The sequence below is a fragment of the Thunnus maccoyii genome, chromosome 9, assembly GCF_910596095.1.
Source record: "Thunnus maccoyii chromosome 9, fThuMac1.1, whole genome shotgun sequence".
In the NCBI taxonomy this organism is placed as follows: domain Eukaryota; kingdom Metazoa; phylum Chordata; class Actinopteri; order Scombriformes; family Scombridae; genus Thunnus; species Thunnus maccoyii.
The window spans coordinates 6,368,207-6,393,348 of NC_056541.1; the positions used below are offsets into that span (position 1 = coordinate 6,368,207).

At 38.0% G+C, this 25,142-nt stretch overlaps 1 protein-coding gene across 1 annotated transcript in view; it reads right to left on the bottom strand.

Moving 5' to 3' along the window:
• Positions 1-1,123: 1,123 nt before the first annotated feature.
• The window catches only part of adamts3 (ADAM metallopeptidase with thrombospondin type 1 motif, 3), a 152,461-nt gene continuing 128,442 nt past the window's right edge, over positions 1,124-25,142 (bottom strand). Inside the window, exons 19-22 of the mRNA XM_042422035.1 lie at positions 24,317-24,449; positions 10,854-11,061; positions 7,431-7,548; positions 1,124-5,165 (exon numbers count right to left, since the gene is read on the bottom strand). Of these exons, the coding sequence (XP_042277969.1) occupies positions 4,681-5,165; positions 7,431-7,548; positions 10,854-11,061; positions 24,317-24,449 (944 nt within the window). The 3' untranslated portion in view covers positions 1,124-4,680. The remainder of the gene's footprint in view (positions 5,166-7,430; positions 7,549-10,853; positions 11,062-24,316; positions 24,450-25,142) is intronic.

Consider the following 25,142-nt stretch of genomic DNA (forward strand, 5'->3'; position numbering starts at 1 on the left):
CAAAAGGTTTTTTTTTCATAACTTTAAAGAAATAGTTTTGGAAAATATGCTTATTCATCCTGCTGAAAGTTTATACCACTCTCATGTCTGTACGTGAACTATGGAGCTTGACCAGGAGGAATTATCCTAGCTTACCATAAGGACAGGGGGGAAACAACAAGCCCGGCTCTCTCCAAGGTGCATAAATCCAGCAACCAGCACCTCTAATGCTCACTAATTAACACATTGATCTTGTTTGTTTAAAACAGAAAACGCTGAATGTTTCTGCAGTCTCCTTGTCATTGTGAGATTGCAACCAGGGGAAACTCCAGGAAGTCAATGTGCACTGCTGCTATTCACCAAGAAATAGTTACAGTATGTATCAGCCTGTAAAACCAGCTCTTGAGAAATGTGTTAATTAGTGAGCTTTAAAGTTGCTGGTAGATGTTATTTTTGAACTTTGGAAAGAGCCAGACTAGCTGTTTCCCCTTGCTTGCAGTTTATGCTAATCTAGTGCTTCCTAGCTATAACTCCATTCTTAACACATACATCAGAGTAGTAATGATCTTAATAAACGCATTTCCAAAAATTATTCCCTTAACTGTGATGCTTGCATAATACAGAGTACACACAAGATGGATAAAACACAGTGTGCTCTGAATAAAAACTGTGAGAAATTGCACTCTGCAAGCCTGACACAGTAAATCCTTAATGCACAACATGTCAAAACGTTTGAGGTTCCTCCATGAACTTGATGTTTGGAAAAAATAAATATTCTTTATAGGAATTTAATGTTGCTGTTGTTGGAACTCTGAAATGGCACATCAGAAAAAAACACCATCTAAATGCCATAAAGTAAAATCCAGTTTTATTTTTGGGGTTGTTTGCCTCCCTGCATCAATAAATGGTGAATAAAATGTTAAAAATGTTGTTTTCCTTTTGTGAATTGAAGGTCAAAGAATAGAGAATGTCTCATGTTATACAGATTCTGTTTTTGGGATGTATGACTCAGATTGACTTAACTTATTATAAGTGACACGTGTAAGAGATATGATTATGATATTCCTGAGTTTTCAGACTATAATACTGAAACTCACAGACACAGAAATGACGGTGGAAAAGGCTTGAAAACAAGACATTAGTGTCGTTAATCATATCATTTATTACTATGTGCTCCCCATTACAACAAACAGCATCAGTAGTGTACACTTCAATCTACACAAATACATAGAAAAGCAAATAGAGCGAGTGACTGACAAGTCATGACAATCGTAATACTTCAATGCACGGTTAGCACAGGGGTATTAATACAGTACATGGAGAATCCTATGCAGTATATCTGTCTGAGGCTCAGGGATTGTCAATGTAACATCTACAACTATCCTATTTATCATTACAAGCTCTGTATAACATTAGCAGCAATGTTTTATAGGCAGCAAGTAAAAGATGTGAAAAGAACTGGGGAGGAAAATGTAAAATTGTTAGACAATACTGACAACTACGAACAGCATAAAAACAACTTTACTGGTTTACTGGTACTACTCTATTTATGTTTTATTGGTTAAAATAAAGCATTTGTCTGGTCAGTAAATGTGGCTGTGATGTAACAGCTCTGTTAACAACTTCTACTAAACAGCTGTGAAAAGACAGCTTTCTGACAAAAAGTAAAACATCTCAAAATTGAGCATGTATATTTACATCTAATTGTTTGCAAAAAACAATGTCATTTCTATTCTATCAAGTTTTTTTTTAAAAAGTAGAAATCTACTTGAAATTGAAAATGTGGATGAAAAAAAAAAGGTTGTCATGTTATCAGTTTTCAATGGTTTGTCTGCTGCAGCTTATTGACCAGCTGGCACTGCACATACTGTAAAAACAAAGCAGAACCCTTTAACTTTCAATAAATATTTCTGTACTCAATGCTATATACATGTACTATACATTGGCACACAGGAGTGAGTGTGAATAGTTGCGAGCTATTTCTTTGCTGAAAACACAAAACTGTGTCTTTGCTATTGCAGTCAGATGCATTGTGGTTGTGAGGAAATCCTTTTTTTTTTTAATAAATAGCTTTCTCTCTCCAGAACCTTCTTCTGCCATTAAAAAAGCCATTTACTGTAGAAAATACTTTGGAAAAAACAATATGTTCCACATACAGTAAAACTCTTTTGAAAGTCCAACTTCTTGTGCTTACAATAAGGCTTTGTTCCTGCAAACACAAAATGTACACTAGAACCTTGTTCAGACTGAATGTGAAGAGGTGTAATGAGATTAAAGCTCCATTAAGCGAGATTTTTGACATTAAAATGTAATCAAATGACTCATTGTAATGTGAAAGGGTTGCCCGCAGTGCTGTACCCACTCAGAATTAACACACATCTCTGCAGCTCTGGACAGATTTTAGCACATTGGTTTCACTTTTGTGAAACATCATATAGCTCTGTGTGTGCGCTACCTGCCCAGCATCATTAGCTAAGAGCTGAAACAAGTGACCAGCTGCTGACGAAAGTGGAACATCTTGCAGCTAAAAAGCCAGGTATTTTTCTCAGAGTTGGTGGAGACCAAACCAGAGCTAAAAGGAGAGTAAATATTGAACTTTAATTCATCAGATGGACAGAAACATGATGCAATGGGATGTTCATGTTGCTCTGTGTCAGCTTATATACAGGTTAGCCACTAGCTCCTAACATGTGAATAGCTATATTAGGGTTGTGTTTCTGTGAGTGTCTTGGAGTCAGTCTGCCCCTGTAGTGGTCAAAAAATCGCTTAATGCAGCTTTAGGTGTAACTACATAAAAATGCCTGCAAATCCAACATCAAACAGCATGTCAGGATGAGTGTTTGTGTCTTTCACAGTCACATCAATGTAGAAATTTCATGGCATATTTCAGTTGCATTGTAAAAATTTCACTTCCTTTTTTAGTCCGTTAAAAGCTGAACAAGAGTCTGCTGTGTACAACATACAGCAATGAGAACACTTGACAAATAATATGTTCCCTACTTAAGTTCCCTTCTTTGACCAAACAACAACTTCAACCTTTCTAAGCAAAAAACGTTCACAAGGAGGGCGACACAGTGAATCGAAAAGATCGAGGGGTAGCACCATTCAAACTTATGATTTAGAAAAAGGTAAAGGCTGGGATGAAGTAAAGCGATAGTTCAATATTCTGGGAAAAAGGCTTATTTGATTTCTTATATGAAAGTCTGGCTCTGTCTAAGAGTGTAATGTCTTAATTAGTGAGCTTAAGAGGTGCCGGTAGGTAGACTTGTTTTACCCTTGGATAGAGCCAGGCTAGCTGTTCCTCCTATTAGCAGTCTTTTTTTTGCAAAGCTAAGCTAAACGTAGCTTCATATTTACTGTAGCAAATAAACACATTTCCCAAAAATGTTGAACTATTCCTTTTAAATATCCAATCGACAGTAAGATAAACTGCTCAAGAGAAGTTTGCAGCATCATTTAGAGCGGAATAATATTCATAGTGATATTAACAACACAGCTACTGGAAAGGTAAACATTTGAATGAATGTTCTGCGAATTGATTAAAAAGGGTGTTTGAAAGTATCCTCAGCTTCTTAAAATAATACTGATATTTTCATGTACAGTATTTACATGAACCTTTTATAAATACCCATTTCCATAGAAATTGTAGAGTGCCACTAAACAGACATTGCTGAATATAAAAACAAATCTATACAACTAGCACCATTTTGCCAATAGTTTTCACTGTTATATCTCTGGTCACTTTCCATATGCACTTAAAGTGAGGTGATTGAGGCAGTTGTATTTTCTATACATCATGCTCCATAGTTAAATTTTCCAAGAAAATTGGTAGCTTGTAAAACTGAACTGTAAAAGGGGATTTTCAGCTGTATCAGATGATCCGTTTTTGGATCTTTATAAAAGCAAACTTCATGCTTTTTTTTATATGACAAGTGCTGGTATTTATATCTGTTTGACATGAGTCCTATTCATGCAGTCTGCATATATTTCTACAAACTGAATTAGCTGCAATGACTGCACCTGTTAGCAATTTCCCTCTCGGTGTCTGTCGAGCGTTTGCCGGAGGATCTGCTGCACACTCTTGCAGACACCGGAGGCCTGATTCATTGAATAACGAGACCAATCAGAACGAAAATGCAGACACCTTCCTGCACCTGTCACCTAAGTTGTGACATAGTAGGCGACATCAAAGAACATTTTGAGACTCTTACGGTTAAAGATTCATGACTCAGGGTCGTGATCAGGCAACCGTTTCTTCCTAATATCCTTTGAGATGTTAAAATTTTGTTTCAGTTTCTGGATTCATGCTAAGTCTATTAAATATTTATCTGTCTTTTGGCTATTTTGTGTCCCTGAAATGATTAACTATGAACTAACAAAGCTGTGTTTCCTTTATCTTTTCATCTGACACGGATGAAAATTCCCTTCAGACTGAGTGCTCCTGTACCTCTTCTAAATATAAAGTATGAAAGTAAATTAATACAATCCAATTACTCTGGGACTCACTGTGAGATGATGAAGTCATATTTAAAATCAGTGTGTTGGGAGAGGCGGGGGGGGGTTAAAAACAAAGTGAACCAGCACTTTTCTTTCTTTCTTTCTCTCTGTTTCTCTCTCTGTGGTGTTTCTGGCATGAGAAGACTCAGGATGAAGATGGATATCTACTGTACATTTAGAGTCCTGAAGAGGAAGGCATCACTTTCATCGCTCCACTTCAGAGTGTGCTCTGGGCCACCGACTATCTGTGAAGCTGCTCGATCTTTGACCATCAGTAGAATCAGCCAGAGGAGATGGTGCCATGATGGGCAGCTTCCTGCCAGTGAGTCCCATATGCCGTGGAACCCGCCTTGGTGCCGTTGTGATCTTTGATGGGGTTTTCTTCAGTGGGGCAGGGGTGGTGATGTGTTTTGCAGCGTTGCCTGATGGGGCAGATCCTTTGCCTGAGCCTTGTTTACCACTGCGAGTGCTATTGGCTGCTACAGAGGCTGTTAATGTCTCTAGCAACTGGGAGGCTGATCCAAAGCGGACATGCTCCTCCGTCTCTGCCGCCTCGGAGAACAGAGACAACGCTCCGCTGCGCTTGTGGCAGGAGTCGCAGCACAGTTTGTTGTAGCCTGGAATAGAGCAGTAACGTGCTAGGACCTCCATTTGGCAGAAGATGGACTTGTCTCCATTACATGGCTCATCTGAAAGTCAAAGAGCATACAGCGTGAGCTCAGTGCATACCACACAACAGCGCTGACAAGAGGTGGCCTTGGCATGAGATCAGAAAGGCTCAGTAGAAGTGAATGCATTAGAGATCTCTGAGAACTGCTTTTAATCATATAGTGACAGCTGAAAGTACCACAAAAGAAAACTGAGGTACATTTCAGCCGCAGCACATCCTGCAGAATGATGCTCATTCTCTGCTCAGACAAGAGCTGAAGAGCAGAATTGGTATGTACAGTAGAATTGCAGTATGTATGTAGGTATGGAAAGCCCCTCGTTCCAGAAATGTTTTTCCCCATTTTGTATTCCCAGTTTTCTTTCAATGATATCCTCAATGTTACTTATCATAGAAACTCTGAACTCTTATGGATAATGTAAATGTCCTACGGGTTTACGTTATCACCACCAACATTTTAGCTTTGTTTCTGAGAAATTATGTATTATCTGTCAGTTTGGTATGGTGCTCTAAATACTACACTACCCATAAACCTCAGCCACTGTTGCTATGGAAAAAAGGACAGTCAGACATGCAAATGAGGTAGTCAATTCAAAAAGCTCTGTTGTTGAGTTTCTGAATAAAACACAGCATCATAGTTGATGAATTAATCCAAAATTAACCCAGAATCCAAAATTATACAGATTTAAAGTGCAGATTGTATTGTCAGTGTGCTCAATAGCATAATCTTTAGCTTCCACACACTAATAGCAGTGTAGTAGTGATTGGAGGATTCTTACTGAATTGCACCTTGGGAGACATAGTTAACTTCTCCCCCAAAGTTTTAATGAACACAGTCTGGTACCTTTGACTTTTTATCAAAGAACCAGACATCTTCTTATGCAGTTGTTCCATCTTTTCTATTCAACCAGGAGAGTTTCCTGCCGATCCATAATATAGAAATGCTCCAACTGAGAGTCATTTAACATTGTATGTTGGAAAAAATAAATGGGACTTTTTCTTGTGGAACCAAATTCATCCACAAAATCTGAAACTGACCTAAAAGTTAAAAATATTGGGGACATTTTCCTGAGTTTTGTCCAATTAATCCACACATTAATCCAAAATACTCCTTCTATTTGTCTATGTCTCCTTTTTGTATTGGTATAAATGCACTAGAGGTACCGATAATGGAGAGGAGCTTTTACCTGAATTCACCTCCTCAGTATATTAAATGAAATGAGTAAGTATCTACAATAGTCATGCATTGATATGCTTTAATTATTATTTTCTACGTATTCAAAATACCATGTTGATTGTGAAGCTATCAAGAACCCTTTTAGTAATATTGTGCTGCAGCCACACGTAACTGTAGATCAATACCGGATATACAGTATGTGCTTTTATGCTTTCACCTACTCTAGAGAGAATGTGAGTTATTTGCATCTTCTTCCTAGTTTATCCCAGGGTCTTGGCTGCATATATCCATTTGGCATTTATGTTTTATTGGGAGAGTTCAAAAAAGCTGTTGGCATTGCACCAGCGATAAATAATGATAAGTGATACTATAAATAGAACATGCACTTTTTTTTATTAATGTTAGGAAAGATTGTGGAAAAATGATGTAGGTTATTAAAGGGCCATAGCACAGACTTTGCAGACAACATAAATAAATAGACAAAACCATAACCCTAACCCTAACCCTAACCCTAACCATATATTAGATACTGCTGCTAGCTTGTTGGTAACACCATTTTCACAACTGAACCTTAATGAAAGTTTTTAGCAGGTAAAATGAAAATAAACATTGTTAGCTCATTTTCCAACATGACTGAGTTTCTGTATCTTACATCGTTTCATTTCTTAGTGTCACTTATATGTGTAGAATATGCTTTGCTTATGTTTTGTCACGTATGCTTTTCTGCTAAACTCTTTGCAAACCATGTCTACGTTATTTGTTGTCAAAGTTGTACAATTGTTGTAAGGTCAGACTTTTTCAGTCAATGCACACATGAACTATGCTTCCACCCAAAAATAATGGAACTTTAAGACAAATTAATATAACTAAATCACCTTTCAAGGGTCTCCAAATTGATTTTCATGCCATTTGGAAATGAATAGAGCCAATACCTGGTGGCAAGGTAGTAACAATAGATGATTTGTTTTCAAGGAGGTAAAATCTACAAAAAAAAAGGTCAAATGGGATTTTTTTCCCTCCTTTCTTTGATGTCTACCTGTGAGCCAATATCTCACTAGAATTGGTGCGCAGTCTCCTGTTCTTAAATGAATAAATAAATGACATGCTTACCATGACAGGGTCCTGGTCTGCATGGTCTCACAGTTTCAGGTTTTTCTCCATTACACTGGTCTCCGATCCGACAAGTGACCAGACGCCTCTCCATCCCCTCACCACAGGTCACAGAGCACTATGAAGGACAGAAAACAGAGACTCACTCACAGACAGTGAAAGTACACTGTTTTTGAGAGCAGAGCTGAAACAAGTGGAGACAGGTCACACATGGAACAGTAAATGTCAGCACAACCGGGTGGGAGACGAGCAGACATGAAGTTTCAATCTCCACCTAAACCTAGGTGGAAATTGAAATATGCACAGAAGAACATATTGGTATCAGAGGCCCAAATATTAGCCCCAATATATTTTTGCAAAGCTCAGGGACTATCAAGTTTCAGGATCATGAATAGGTTTTTGTGCAAGGCTAAAATGCATTGCACAATTCTCTAAATATTTTTTAAGAAATAGAAGCAAAATGATTGATAAAAGACATAAAAAGTCTCAGTCTCTCCTTGAAAATACTCAGTAATAGCCAGTTGCTGGCAACGACTTTTGAAGAACATCCAAATCCTGTCTGAGAGAATTAGAGCTTTGTAAATGGATGAGCTAAGCCAAATTTCAAGTGACTCAGACTCATGATCACTGACACATGGTCATTTAGAGTTATCATTTGCTGTAGTGCCCTTTATTGCCCAAATGCAAATTATTCTGACTTGCTTGGAGCAGATCTGTGTATATGTCTACTCAGTTTGGCTGTGTTATCATAATAGATCCAAAGTTTTTATGTCAGATTATGTCCGATTGCCCACACCACTATGGCATAATATAATTTGGTATCCAACTACAGGAACACGTTATTGCATATCCAAACACAAATTTTTTTGAGATCATCTTAATATATTATATACTAAAATATGGTGATAATGGAATAAAATTTGCATGAAGGATGATGAAAAGTGCTCTTAAAACTGGCTACATGTTAATGCTATTCAGAACTGAAAATTAATTGCATGTTCCTTAGCTCATGATTGAACTTTTCTATGAATTTCAACAAAACCTGCTTTGTATTTTTATTAAGATATCTTGAAAACTAACGGATAAAAATTAAAAAACAAAAACTTATGACCAGGACTGAAAACAGGACTTCCAAGTGATTGTCGGATGGTTAAACAGCATCTGAAATCTCTTCCTCCAGCGCCTTTCCAACATCAGAACTGGGGAATTGGAATTTTTTGGAAACCACCTCAAGCTCTTCTTTTTTTACTTCTCACATGATTCTTTCTGCCACTTTTTGCATGTGTGCAAACAAGTACAACAACCTTAATACCTCTGAGTAGAGACCGTTTGAAAGCATGCGCCATAATTTTCCATTGAAACGATTATTGCAGCCTTTGAAAATGACTTTATTTTAAATCTATAAGAAAACCACAATATAAAAATGCCTTAAGATTATGTGATATATTATGTAAACCACACTAATTTATTTATTTTTGTCACTTTATGTGTGTTTGTTTTATTTTATTTTTATTTTTTTTGTTTTGTTGTATTTGTGTTTCTACAGCTCTGATTATTTCTTGCGTGTTTTATACAGATGCAATAATTGTATGTTGTTGTTGAAATGTTCGTGGGTTAATAAATGTAAAAAATAAAGCTTAGATAATAGGGATGTGCAGAGATCCCAGTATTTGTATTTGTATCTGTATTTGTATTTGTTGAGGCAGCAAAATTATTTGTATCTGTATTTGTATTCGAATAAAAGTGGAAAGAGGCTTAAAAATCCTGTTTTTGTTTTTATGACACTTTTAATTTTAGTAAATTAAAGTGTTACAATGAGTGTTCATGAATAAACTACCTTACGAAAGAGGTCCCCACATCGGATCTTGAACTGGAGTCTCCCAGATCATAGACAACTGCTCTGATTACTGAGCTAAAAGTTTAGACCTCTGCCTATTTATACACCCATAACGCAGAGACAGCACAGCGTGTAACGTGTGGGGAGGAACTTCAAAGGCAATTATTGCTTTGCACTTTTCATTTATTGTTTATTTTTCATAACCTAACTTTGTGGAAAGGAGTAGGGGAACAACAGGTTATGGAGAGTCCCTTGGGAGCACTTTGCTTGTGTCAGTAGCTCAGCTTTATCTCTGGGGAACACCCCCAACAAATAATTTTTTAAATATATGTATGAAACAAATATTCGTATAAAACCCACTATTTGTGCTTTGCCAAATAATGTATTTGTATTTGGGCACACCCCTATTAGATACATAACTACCACAAGATGACACAAAATCGTGAACGAATCAGGCATTTTTAACTGTAATACTAAAACAGACTGAATAATTGCACTAGTGAAGGAACAGGGTTGTCAAGGATTGTGACCCTGGACAATTTTAGTAGGTGATCAATGCATGTAGCCTATGAAGCAAACAAACCACTGATCTCTGGCTGACCTTTCCTTTTGTATGACCCTGCCCTGACTGCTCCTAGACATGCTCTCCTGCAGATTTCCTGCAGATGTGACAGATTGTGACTGAATGAAAATGTCAGGGAGAAAATTGAAACTTGTTTACTCTTGAATGAGACAACATTGAGAGCAGCTGCAGCCAAAATGTTCTCATTAAAAACTGCCCCACCCACTCAAGCTTAGATGTTTTACAAAAAAATGGCAAAATGTTGAATAAACTCAGTTTCCGTGACTTATCTAAGATAAATCAACAAGGCAAAAACACTAGAATAAAAAACAGCAACATATTATTTGTATATTATTCAGAACACATATCTCAAAGCATCTATTATCATCTTGAAAATGAATAAAAGGACAATTTACCAAAATAAATCAAACTGCTGTTTTTTTTACTATTACACTAATACTATTACTGAGTAATGTACTGAGTGCTCGAACATGCGCCTATACTTGCATATTCCAAACATGGAGATAAACTAAACTAACATAAATTAGCTGCTGACATGAAGAATTGCATCCTATTAGCTCTTATCTGGGCTCCACCACTCAGCTGGGCATCTGACTTAATGGATTAATTCGATGGCTCTGTGGTCAATGGTCTCATTTTGTACACTGGCATGTTTCCAGATGAGATGTGACACTCATTTAAATTAAATGTCACAGATGCCTCACGTTTTGTTTTTCTACATGATCTTTCTCAGTTTAGAAATCACAGTCATATATCATGCATTTTAAAGCCGCTGCTGTATCAACACAGATCTGTTGGAAAGCAATTAGCTGATAGCAAGAAAGCTGACATCAGTTAATTGGGAACAAGATGATATCAAAAGTAAAATCGATAAGATGGATCTGTGGCTAAATGATCCACACCAAGACCAAAGAAGAAAAAAAACGTGTGATCAGCTGCACAAACTGGAACCCTTTGATCTAAGAGTCACACGAAAATTCCTCTTTTAAACTCAAAATCTCACCTCTGACCAGGCTCCAGTCCGCCACTGAGAAGGACAAGGGACTCTGTTACAGGGCCTCCGGGTCTCCGGCTTCTCTCCGCTGCAGTATTTGCTGTGGACGGAGCGGTTGGTGCTGTCGTGGAGAAATTGCACGCAACGAACCGTCCGGATCTGAAAGCCCAGGCTGCCGCAGGTTTTGGTACAATGCTCCCATTCCTCTGAGGTCCATCTGGGCAAAACAATATGAGGAGATTACTGAGGATATACAGAAGGTTAGGTTGGATGTTGTAATAACAGAAAGATACACATTGAAGAGGAAGCTGTTGTGATAGAAAGTCAATGTTAACATCATAAAAATCAATAAAAGTGATGTTGTGAGTTTGCCTCAGTCTGTCTATTTGTTATTTGACTAGACTTACAGATTTGTTAACTTTTAATAATTTCATGGATTTCACAGGCTCTGCTTTCACCGCCATCTACTTGCTGCTTAAAAGGATTAATAACCCTATTTTGAACATTAAAAACTTAGCAACAAACCGACAGCGACGATATAAATGTCTTGATATTGTTGGTTATTAGAGAATCAATAAATTAATGGAATGGAAAAGAGCAGGGTTTACATTGCTAACAAATTTGGGTTGGGTTCATTATATGCAACTACCGAAAACAGGGATTAATATACTCAGTAATAAATCTTCCATTTATAATTTTTTTGACCTATCTGGCAGCAAAATAGGCTTAATTTATTATTATTTAACCAGGAAGTCCGTTGAAATGCAAATCTCCTTTTACAAGAGTTCGCACATACAGGATTGATTTACAACATTCCCACACAAACCAGTAAGATATGACTTGAAAGGCATAGGTGGGAGAGAGCGTGACAGTTTGAAACAGATTGATTCTTCATGAAACATGTTGTGATTGTGGCATGGATTGAAAGCCTGGTATATGAAGGCAGTGATTACAAATGAAGTTAGTCTTTTAAATTATTCTGAGCCCTGGGCGAAAGGATCCAAATAATGCAGCTAAGTTTAGGACAGTGAAGATTCTCCTGTTGTTAGAAACAGGAGAGAGCATCACTCCTAACACAGGAATAGATTTATTAAGAAAATAGTGTTTTGCAAATGTGCGCTGAGGTTTGCATTTAGATTGCGGCTGAGCGTGTATTCAGCCTCTGATTTGCTCAGACAGCAGCAGTCAGCTCCTGGACTGCATCTGGTACATTCTGCAAGCTCATTGGTGCAGTTCAGAGGTGGGATTTCAATTAGATCACTAAGCTCAGAGATAAAATTATAAGAAAGTGATCTTGATTCTGAAATATTTGCTTTGCTTAACCCTAACCCTGAGAAAAACTGCGAGGCTATTACATCAAATATTACTCATAAAATTAGGATATTATGATCTTTTTATAGCATATGTCTAATTGCTCATACATTTCATATTCATGGGAAACCAAAAGGAAATGATGTGGTATAATAAGGCAAATCGAAGACGCAGAAAATATACACAAGGCACCAGAACTAGGGGAGAGAGGGAGACGGAGCAGCAGCAGCAGCTCAGAGTGAAGCGGTTGAATTTATTCATGTGCACAAGGACACACACACACACATTCACTCACACACACACACAAACATTCACACACTAATGGCACAGGCATCAGGGGCAATTTGGAGTTCAGTATCTTGGCCAAGGACACTTCGACATGTGGACCCGCTCTACCTCCTGAGCCACAGCCGCCCCAATCTGGTCACTGTGTTCCTTTCAAAATCTCCACAGCAGCGGGGCAGATATTCAGTATCCACTCAGTGCTTCATAATAACATTCATATGTTTTAAATGAATACACCTGAACCCTTCCAACAGCCAAAAAATATGATGGGCTTCAGCCTGCATTGCTGTATGTCACACCAAATGACTTGTGACGCTGACGGTGACATTTTTATAATTATTGTTATTCACTCTTTGGTGAATCACTTTGGCACTCTGGCTACTGCAGGGACAGAAGCCAGTGCTGTGATGAAAAATTAATCTTCATTGTATTTCACTGTGTTTTTCTCTTTTTTTGAAATGATCAGATGGCTCAGCAGCAGCAGATTTGTATTATAATGCCTCTTACAGACATCAAATTGAGAACTTTACAGACCCCTGTGACGATAAATGCAGTACCGTCATATCAATAAAAGAAAAGCTCAAAGACAGGAAACAAGTTGTAGCATCAAGTGGAGCACAACACACAGCCTACACACTCAGAATCAATACAATGATTTGCACATCCCATATGGTTGACAACATGTATGAAAATTAATTGATCTGCCAACAAGTATTGTGTGTGTATCTAAAGCCTCATATATCTTATTCCTCTGTTGTCGTCCAAAAACTATTAAAAACACTTCAATAAGCCGCACTGTTGCACTGGGTGACATGTTCCTTCACCACGAAGAGTTTGAGTGCTTTGGTACTTTGGGTACTTTGTCTAGAAACAGCTCCAAAGACTATTAACAGCAAAAAGCTAAAGTAGTAAAGTAATGTACAGAGTCAAGAGGTGACCACTGTACTATGTAAACTGTACAGTGAAGCACTGTTAATGCTTCTGCAGTCTGCCTCACACAGAACTAGTCTCCGGAGACTGAAAATGTGATCGCTGTTATCAGTCTTTGGAGCCATTTCTAAGAAAAACTAACATGCCTGCACTGATGTGTCTTTTATGGTTTTTGAACGATAACGGAGGTCTACGGCACAGAGAAATAATATATATCAGGCTTTGGATACACACACAATACTTGTAGGTTAAGTTAATTGTTGGTTTGACTCTGCACATGAGATTTGTTGACAATAAGAAATGTACAGAAAAGTGCCGGCCTTGTCCTTTAAATATAAAATGTTTGTGTATTTTGTCTTCCATGAACATGCAGGTTTCTAAATGCCAAATAAATATGTCATAGGTCAAATTGTAAATACGTCATACTATATAAAAAACATGTGACTTAAGCAGGGCTATCTATATTTATGTATTTTTTCATTTTGTCAGTACACCTCGTCTGAGATCAGTTGTCTAGCGTGTGCAACTGCACGCACGCTAGACATGTCAACACGACCTGGACAAGAAAAATGTCTTGAAGTCTGAGGAGCACAGCAGTTCTGAGATTTTGAAAGTCCTCCACTCAAAAATGTGTTTTTCCTCTTGTTCCCTCAGGTGGATGTTTGAGCTTCACTGTGCAGAACGATGTTAAGTTTTGATGTGTTTTTTTTTCCACATTCATCTGCTCTCTGTGCACATCTTAAATCTCAGTTAGAGATGTGTACCGACAAGCAAGATTTGTGACATCGCAACTAGTTCGGAGCAAATCGTGGTCCGGTATTCAACTTACAAGTGTGATGTGGAAAGAAAGAAAGATTATTATATACTGAGAATGGACTTTAAAAAAAGGTGGGTGGAGGGGAGGGGGGTGTAGTTTCTTTTTTTGGCGTTTTTTTGCCTTAGTTTGACAGTTGAAAGTGCAGAGAGACAGGAAACAGGGGTAGAGAGTAGGTTATGATATGCAGCAAAGATCCACAGCATGAATCAAGTTAATGTTGCAGTTATGTGATATGTATCTTATCCAGCGGGCTATTGGGCTGCCAATTTATTAATCAACTCATCAATTAATCAGTCAATCGTTGCAGCTCTGGCAGCAAGAAACAACTCTTTGCTCCTTGAAAATAAAGCTTAAACCAATCTACTCTTTTTGATAAGTTTCTCGTTTTAGTAAATTTGAGAACATGATATCCTCTAGTTTAAAGACAGCTCTGATGTGCCACACAAACCTAAAGATTAAACCCAAACGTATCTCGCTAACCCAGCAATCTCGCTCTGTGATAACAGGCCTCTGATCAGTCTGCGAGCTGACTGATCGCGCTCTAAATCTGTAAACCCATCACACTACCAGTTGATTTTTTCTATCAACCCTCTGATCTGAGTTTTAACTCTATAAGTGCTGCCCTAACAGACTATATGGAGAATGCACCGTGCATGCAACTACCTACATACTTCACATGTTGCTTCAGAGGGATTTGATGGATAAATGGTTTAATTGACGCATGTTTTGGCAAACAGCATGATGAACACAAGAAATGTAGATGTGGTCAGAGTAACAATTTACAGAAATTAGATTAAGATTAGATTGAGATTTTAAAACCTAATTTATGATATATCTATATATAGACCCATACAGGCCCAGAAGATGTAGCATTCAGTGTTGTTGATACCTACATTTTTGGGGTTTTGGTGTATTTTTCTTCACCGTCATTGTATTTAATTTGATGGTTTCTGAAGGCTTTTTCAACAGTCAAACCCTCACCCAAACGGCTAATTTAGAGATAAAATCCCTCACAATGCATGTGGATTTGCAATCACATCCAGGCCTTTGAGACGGTATATAACATGTTACTTTTGAATGGAGGAAAAAAGAAAGGCAGACACAATCGAAAGTGATGCAGTTCAGGTTTCTTTGCAGGGCAGCAAAGAATAGAGTATGGGAGGAGCTGACATGAATAGCTTTGAACACATCATGCATTGACTTAGGATAGAAAATTACTTACAAGAGAATTACGAGAATTAGCATGCAGCTGTGAAATGTTTACTAGACACAAAGCCTGAGCACTCTGAATGCAGACTTTCAAAACTTTCAACAGAAGTTGAGACTCACTCATCAGCATAGTAGAAGACTATAATCCTGCTGGGACCTCCTCCACATACATTAAATCAATAAAACCATTTAAATGCCACAAGACTCATCAATACAGAAACCTGCCATTCGAAACTTTCTGAATACTTAATTACTTTTTTTTTTTTGTCAAAAATGGGCAAATCTGAACTTTAAATTGGATTGGATGAAAACAAAGTCCTGAATTGATGTCTTTTAATTCATACATCTATGAAAAAAATGAAGACAGCTCATCTCGATAAGGCATAAATCACATAAATTTATATGCCCATGTCATCAGAGAGCAACTGTATTACTCTCTATGCAGTCAATTTGCTCAGAGGGACTATGTGTGTGTGAGGGAGACAGTGTTAATACATTAAAACAGGATAATGAGATGATGTGTAAGTAATGCAGAATTATTTGAATATACAATTAAAGTGGAAGCACTCAAAACAACCCATAAGATCCTTTTAACAAGCAACCTGATCGGGTAAGTGGATACATATTTAAAGGTGACATGGTTTGTGTGATTTTCTGTTATTTATATACTGTTATGATGTTTGATGTCTATGTTAAACATCGTCAAAGTTACAAAACATACGTAAAAATGCTCAATACAAGTCAAAAGTCAGAGCTCTGTTTGCAATGTTACTTCTACTTCCTCCTCGTGATGACGTCAGATTGTTATTCCGTAGCTAAGGTCGTTCCATGCGTTGTCCGTGTTAGCCGCTCGCGTGTTTCGTACTGGATCGGGGCTCGAACATGTACAATGTACTTAAGTAGTTTCCATTTCAAGTAAAGAATGAGAAATAGAAGTGAAATCCTACTAGTACTATTTGTTTACCTCCCGAGCTGCAGGAAGTCTACTGAGGGGCAGTTGGCCAATCAGAACAGAGTGGGCTCATTGGGAGGCAGGGCCTTAAAGAGACAGGAGCTAAAATGGCCCGTTTCAGACGGAGGCTGAACTGAGTGGCTGCACAAAGGACTAGCTTCCTTGCAGACTCTTGTCTGCTTCTCCAAACTGGGGGGGGGGGGGGTGCTGACCCATCTACTGCCAGTAATACACTGACTACGGATAACTACCTCATACAATCCCACTTCAAAAAAATACAAACCATCCCTTTAAGACTGACAAACACATGTACATTTTGCATCAGTGCTGCAGGTGTTTTTAAAAGAAAACAGTTCTAAGAAAACTGTCAAAGAGACTGCGGGAGTCATGAGCATGTTGTGAGGAAATCTTTGAACTATACATTAGTTGTTTGAGGATTACACATACATGTTTTTACCCTTGTTTTTGATTCATTTTAATTACTATGACAAGCTTTTAATGTACAGGACAGCAATTAAAACCCTTTTACCCACAGGGTTAACACATTTATGGTGCATACAGTATCTCCAGCTTTCATCCTACCTCACCGCCTTTTCAGTTTCTGTGAACAGCAAGTGGTACTGTTTGAAGCTGATTAAGCTGCTTCATACGTAAAACATTATTTAATATACATGTATGTATGTAGTGTATATATAAGAATATAAGTTTCTTGAATAAGTTAACATTTAAAACTGCTGAAACTGGACGAGAAAATATTCAAAACTTTTCCCTTCTTATTTCTCGACATCATTAGTATTGAAGTCTTATCTTTTCAGGCAGACATTTCCACATTTCCTTTTTGACATTTCTTATCTTCCTTGCTTAAGTTTGGCTGAAATCTTAGACCTCTTCATGACTAAAGGAAGGGGAGAAAAGTAAAGTCATGAAGCAAGGTAGGGAGTTCAAAACCAAGCACTGTATATGTCTGGACTGTTTATGGTCGATGTGTGAAATGGTGGCAGGTTTGTTACAGGGATGAATCAGTGGTAGTGCCTATAATGTGAATTCCTGGATATTAAATGTTCATCTGCAATTTTCCGTAGTGGTCCCAGTAATATTTGTTGTTGAAATCTACTTTAGTAGCATATCACATGACATGGTTAAGCTGCCTTTGAGTAAAAAAAAAAAAAGGTTATAAATGCAGTTGTAAGAACAATACTTTCCACTCGTATCTTGGGATGTCTGATTTGATAAGAACTTATTTTACCTCTAATTATGACTATTCTAATTATCTGTTAACTCTCCCTGCTCTTTCGCCTGTTTCTATCTTGTTTTTCACTCTGTATTGAGTGTTTTGTCAGAGTGATTGTTATTTGGGGTGTTTTAACCATGCACTCTCCCTCATGCCTCCCAGGGCATGAAGAGCTGTTTTCTCTCCTACTCTGCAAGCTTGGCCTGTTTGTCTCGGCTCGGATGCAGCTGAAGCTGCACGAATCAGCGTCGGAAGTTTCTCATGTGCTACAGGCCCAGGTGAACCACCGGGTGAGCTGCCGACATCATCCTGAGGAGCGACCTGACGCACCCTGCCAGACCTCACGCATCAGGTCAGCTGTAACAATGCCTCCACATGCTCCTCCGACAGCAGTGCAATCACAGAGTGGGGAGTCCAGGTGCAGACCGAGGTAGGGCATCTGCTGGCTCGGCTGCGGGTCGCTCACAGCGTGCAATAAATTTGGAATGAGCTGCAGTGAGTGGAACTGCTGTAAACGCCGCCTGAGGCTGTAATAAAAAACTATCTGCACCGATTCATTTTGAAAAGAGCGATGGCCCATTGGGGGAAACTCCAACTCCAATGGTGTAACTTCACCACTCAGCGAGTCAGTGATGGACAGACATTCCCATGTGTAGAGCTGGCTCCACTGTTGCAGTCCAACCAAAAATCAGGCCAGCTATTGAGGGAATTCTTCTTTTCAAAGGTCTTGTCTTCTCACCCTGACCAACTCAATTACAAAGAGTCAAAGAAAAAACTAGAAAGCTCACAGAGAACATATACATCCACCAAGGCTGCATAGTTTTCTACATTTTTTTTATTTTCTTTTAATAATAGAAAATGTTTTGTGCATCTGAATCTTAATCTGCATAAAAATACACGATGATAACGATAGATAATAATGGAATCATGTTATTTATTAAAGTAAGTGCAGTAGTTTATGAGAAAAGGACAAATGATTTGTTTGAGCTTCACTGTGTAGATTGATGCGTATGCAGATTTTGACACTAGAAGGCTGTTTTCACCATCATTTGCTGAAAGTGGAAATTGTTCTCTGTGCTCACTGAAAGTCTGAGTTTAAGAGGTGAGCAGGATTTATACTTTAACAATTTGCTGATTTATTGAGGTGATGTTAATGTTTTTCTTTTTTTCTTATGAATTGATGTCAACTTAATATTTTCGAGCAGACATTTTTGGATTTATTGTGATTAATCAGATGATGATCAGCTGTGATAGAAGGAGGAAGTGAGACTTCAGCAGCTGCAGTGTTGCGATTTGGACTGTTTGAAGTGAACTTCAAGCCTCAGCTGCACAAACACTGAAAATAGACTTTACAGTGAAGTAGGAAACATCTTGTATCCAGCAGTTAAACTTTTTAAATGAAAAATATTTGCATATTCATAGATTCTGGATTTTTTTAATGAGGAAGACAGAGCAGATGTCATTTTAACAGATTTTTTTAAACAAGGTAACTGAACATTTGTTTGTGGGAAAACATGTCAGACGCAACTTATTATTCTAAGCAGTACCAAGAGTTGTTTTTTTTATATATATCTCTTAAAATGCCTGGAGGGGATCTTTAAGAATCAACAACTGCTAAAACAAACAGAGAAGATGGAAAATATAACTGTTGAAGAGGCAAAAGTTTCAAAACTTTAAATTTGAAAAACTGCAGTACAGTTTAACTATATGAAAAAAACTGATTTTATGTACCTTCGAATAATAACATTGTTTATTTAAAGTTCAAAATTTAATTAAACAAGTGTCTAAAGTCGTGCTAGCAGCTCTGAGAGGCTGCACGTAGGCACGTAGGTGATTTTTTCAGGTATTTGGCCATGAAGTCATAGAATTGTACAAAATATTGGACAATCTGTAAAGATTTGAACTGATATTGGTGCTAAATGAAAAGTCCAGGCGTCACCAAAGTTATTACAATTCATCCGGAAGGGAACCATGAATGTCTGTGCTATATTTGGTGTCAATCTTTCTGGTAGATGTTGAAATATTTCACTGAGTAAACACTAGAATATATCCTCTAGGGACGTTGGATGTCTGTACCAAATTTCATAGCAATCCATCAAATAATTGAGATATTTTAGATCAAAGTGGCGGACTGACCAACTGACAGTACAGACAGCAGTACTTTCAATCAAATTTGTCCATGAAAACTCACCAGACATGGTTGTTTTTTATTTAAAAGCTTTCCTATCTGCCTAAAAAACAAAAAGAGGCTGAAACATAGCAAGAATCCCATCTCTTGTATATTTCCTTTATTTGTTCTGCTGTGAGCTACAGAATCTCCACCCTGAAGAGAAGTCAACCAGAACATAAGAGAGAAACACAATTTCCCAAACAGCAGACAGTGAAAGTTTCATCCTGCGCCAAATCTCACCAGCTTTAGATCTCTCGTCGCCTCTCGTTCTCGTTGCTTTTAAAGCTGAACAGAACAGCTTACCGTGTGAGGTCTTCGGCGTGTTATGTTGCATCACCGCCGAGTACTGAAGTTCGCTGATAACCCAAAGACGCTGCCTCACGCGGCTTTGAGATTCAAATAAACGATTCTCGCTGAGCCTCTCTGCAGTTTTTTTTTCCATGGGCAGCTGCCGTTAAAACTTCCCTCTCATCTTTTACAGCCTCCACTGCTAATAAGCTTATATGCAATCCTTCTCCTCTTTCAAACTATTTCTTTCACCTGCAGGGCCTTTTCTGTAATGACCCTGCGTTTAGACTCCATCAGCTCAGCCAACATATTAATCTCCTCCAATTTTTCCCTTAACATTCACACTCCTGTCACTGTTACGGGTGTAGCAGCTACACGCAGCTGAGGCTGTTTTTCAGTTGACATCATTTTAAAATAATTTCAAAATTAACTGCTACGATGGATCTCTCATGACAAGATTAAATTGATAAAAAGTAGACCTGTCCAGGCACTTGGCACAGGAGATTAAAGGCTACACAGCATAACATCATCCTAGTGTAAAGCCTTGTCGATATTTATCGATCCTGGCTCGGTCTCTGAAGGTCTGAGCTCATCTGTGAGCTAAATAAAGCGGTAAAACCTTCATTAAGACACAAGAATAACTTCAGATTAATACTGCTGCTTGAATGCAGTGCAGCAGAAGGGAAAAGCTGCTGTATTGTGTGGTGAAGATCTGAAGCTTGGATGTTAAAAAAAAGGTGAAACTTGGCAGCCAAAGACGACATGTTAATATCTGATCTACCAAATACTAAATTGCTAAATCCATTGGAGCAGTCATCCATTTGTGGGACTCGCTATCATTTCCCTGTCTCCCTGTTTCCGAATTTGGATAGTTGCATGTCTGGGTTGATTGGAGGGTTATGCAGATCACCTGTGTGCAGAGTGTGGGAACTGGCTCCCAGGTGGTGATTGAGAGCAGCTGGGTGCGTTCCCCTCTCGGCCAGTCAGGGTGTGACGACGCCCTTTTTCCAGGGCTTAAGAGAGGAGAGAAACTGCACATCGTGGTCACTCTGTTCTTTCCTCCACTGGTCTCATTTGAAAAGATTGTCAGACAGAAACTCTGGCCTGTTCAGGCCCTTTTGTGTCTTCTTTCTGCTCTTTTTCTTGTGGATGTGAGGGAATACCATAACATAAACCAAGTGTCCTGCATTGGTTTCTTAGTGGCCATCATGCAAGAAGTTGTGCTTGCCTCACAATAGCCTAAACACCTGCAGGCTTTATTTTTATACACATTAAAGAGGCATTTTTTCATTAGTATTATTGAAGATTCATTATTTCATTAAAGGATGTTTCCCATTGTGCAACACCTCTTGAGGTTTCTCCAAGTGAATATTATTATTATTATTTTTTATTTCTTTATGTGGCTGGGAGCTGGTTTTCCGACTTCTTACAGAACATCAAGGGGAATCCGTACCGCCACACCATTAAGGGCCATTAAGACTTTTTTCACATCATTAATTCAATTTGTCATTTAACAGTTTCTGTAACTTAATTTTCTTCATATTTGTGGATTAATCCTCGACACAGTTTACTTATTGATCTATCATTACTCTTCCTTAACATTCATTAACCTTTTAATTTAATCATGTTACAGGTCCTTGGTCCTCAAGTGGGTATGGGGGTGGTGGGCTTATCTCGGACTTTCAGCTACTTTAAAAATAAAAATATCCTGACGGTGCTGATCCGTAAGGGCTGCTTTATTACAAACAATTCTACCGTACGAACCTGAATCTGTGTGAAACAGCTGACCTGTGTAGACGTCTAGCAGACGACAGAACATTAATTACCATCAGATCCTGACCAATCCCATGTTAATGAAATTACCACTGCTGTGCCTCTTTTTCAGCTGGGAGACGCACTTATCGTTTCAGCTGCTGTGTGTTGCTGCAGCCAGCTGTGACACACATCCAGCTGTGGGCACCAGACCATTCAGTGACACCTGAACGACATCATTGTAAGATTCAGACATTAATCTAACATGTTTCAGACCTGCCTGAGTCACATTAATAGCTGTAGGCTATTTTGATGGACGTTTCAGTAGATTTTAAAGATGTGAAATACTTAAGAAGAAGAAAAAGATGCAAAATTCATGAAAGTTGGTTTGTGTGTGTGTGCGCACCTCTGCTAATTAAAGACACAGAATTTGAGGCTTTTTTGCTCTCTGCAGTTTTCATTATGGACCAATCTGTGTGCTGAAATGTGGAGAAGAGCCTGAAACACTGCAAACTGCTCCACTCACTAAAGCAGGCCCAAGACGAGGGCAAATTGCACTCAGCTGCAAAACTTTATGGGCGTGTTTGCGCCGGCATATCATTAGCGCAAAAATCTTTCGTGATCCTTAAAACGTGGCAGATTGCAGGTGCAAATGCTACTCAGTTGACTGTGCTATTAGTGTATCTTTGTGGATCTAGCCCTTATTGTGAAAATAGAATTAAACAATTTCTAAAACCAAAACCAATCTCAAATATTTGAGGGCGCTCCCTCAAGTTGAATGGGTATGATGCCTCTGTTTCTGCTGATATACGTTATTCTAATTTTTTTTCCTCCAAATTTCCAAGCTAAAAACAACAGGTTGTCAACATTTCCACAAAAATATATTCTCATCAGGCTATAAAAACCTCCTGATGCTGCATTTAAACTATCATGGGACACTAAAAGTTTCCACTAAAATCCAAACTAATGAAATACTTTGAGGGTTAGCAGCTCTTGAGGGCCACATATGCAACAACATATGCAGTTGCAGTAAACAATATATTTGCATAATCCTCTGCTTGTTGTTATCCTGTGGCTCTGGAGGGAGGGAGTTTTCTAAATTTTGAAAAAATAAAGCTGATGATCGCAGGATCCAGCATTTTTAAACTTGACTCATACTAGGGAGTAAAAGTCAGAATATCTCTGCTTCTGCTGCTTCATATTTGACCATTCTTTTTAAAATATGTCTAACAAGTGCAATACTAAATTGTTGGCATATCCCTTTTTAAACAATTTTTAACCTGGATCTGAATGTGTAAAAAGACACAGTGCATATACAGAGCTTTGTGTGAGGATGAAATTTGCAAAATTATGAGTGAGTTGGAGTCACAAAAACGAAGTTATGGCCCTTTTTTTTTTTTTTAAAAAAAAAAAAAAAAAAAAAAAAAAAAATTGATTTGAAGATACTACTGTTGGTTAGCAAAGCACTGATTTGTTGTTATGAAGCGTCCGGACCTCTCAGGTTGTCTGGGACTTGTCTGCTTTCTGTCAGCAGAGTCAAAACTAAACATGGAGAAGCAGTGTTCAGTTTACGCACCATATCTGGAACAAACTCCCAGAAAACTGCAGGTCTGCTGCAACAAAAGACTGAGGACTTTTCTGTCTGCCTTTTTACTTAAATTAATTTGGGATTATTTATTTAGCTGGCTCCACTGTTGCGGTCCTGCCAAAAATCAGGCCAGCTGCATAATCATTTATTCTCCTATTTAATTTATTATTTTTTGTATCAGTTTTAATCAATGTTAGCTTATCTTTTATCTTCTGCTTTATCATACTTTTTTAAAATCCTTTTCAAATGTGTCTTTTTTATTGTCTTGTGTTTTTTAATCTTTCCTTAATATCTTTTACTGTATGTCTTATGTGAAGCACTTTGCATGGCCTTGTTGTTGAAAGGTGCCATACAAATAAAACTCCATATATGCATCTGTCATCTAAAATTTGGTTGCAGTTGCAAAATACATTCAAAATGTGTTTCAGTTCATGTAAAGGAGACAAAACTTACAACAGTTTGGCAACCAATTATATGACATTTGTGAAAAACTTGAAGCATAAAACATTTTTTAAATGCCAGAAAAATCAGTTTAGGTGCCACCTACACTGATATATCTGTGAAGAGCCAAGAAAGCAAAGGAACTCGAAACATATTTGATTGTACACCTCCATGTCTCAAGAGAAATCAAATAGAGAAGTGCTTAGAAAAATAAACAACTTGAAGTGAAAACACAACATCCATGTCAGAGGTGACAGTTAAGCACCTGTTTTCATAAGCAGATTTGTGGGTGTTAAGTGTTCATTTTCACTCTATTCCCACTCAGCCACAATCACCACAGTTAAGGAGTGGCTCATTTAAATTCAGCTCAGGCTGAAAGACGCCACTTTAACATTTTATCTTAACAGATTGCAAGCTAAGTCCCAGTTTGAATCTAATCAACACTTGTAAAACTGTCCTGTACTTTTCAATGTAGAAAGTTAGGAAATCTGTACTCACTGAGGTTGTGTGCAGTCTTGAAGGTTACACATTCTGCGGATGGGTTTTGGTTTCTTGCTGGCGTCGCAGTAGCCTCGATGGACCATCTTGGTGTCGCCCTTCTTTCGGCATCCGTATTTGGTGTATTGAAACCCTAAGAAAGAAGTGATGGCTTGTCATTATGACACCTTTTTGTAAAACCTAGAAAATAAAGCCACTTGTATAAAATAAAGGATATTATTATAATGCTGAAAAAAGATTATTATATTACATGTGTCTGTTAGAGGTGCAGTGGTGTGTACATGCAGATATACGGGGTATACATGTACCCATCTCTAGGCAGGGGGATTTACTGTATAAATACTGAAAAATAACAGATATATATCAGTTTAAATTTTGTGGAGCAAAGCTGGAGCCAAATATGTTCCAATCTTTCATGTACTATGTGTTTTTTTTGACTTTATCCTTTGCCCTAACCCTGTGTTCAGACATACAACAACACTGTGTTAAAATATGCAGCCGCTCTCATTTATTTCAATGGGACTGCTGCATTCACCCAGCAGGGATACTGACACAGGCAGCTAAGGCAAAAAAAAAAAGCAAAACAGTTGAACTTGGTTGAACTTTTGCTGCTATGTAATGCAACATCATCCAAGTTGCTAAATTAGCCAAAGAAATACATTCAACCACACATCTCTACTAGCCACACAGTCTCCTAGAAATTAAGTTTATATATGACTAAATTGCAGCAGCAGAAACATTTTGCTAGAAATGCGATGTTGGCTGAATTACATTTTCTCTCCACATAATGAGAAAATGTTGTTAATTAATGTATTTGGCAAGTTGC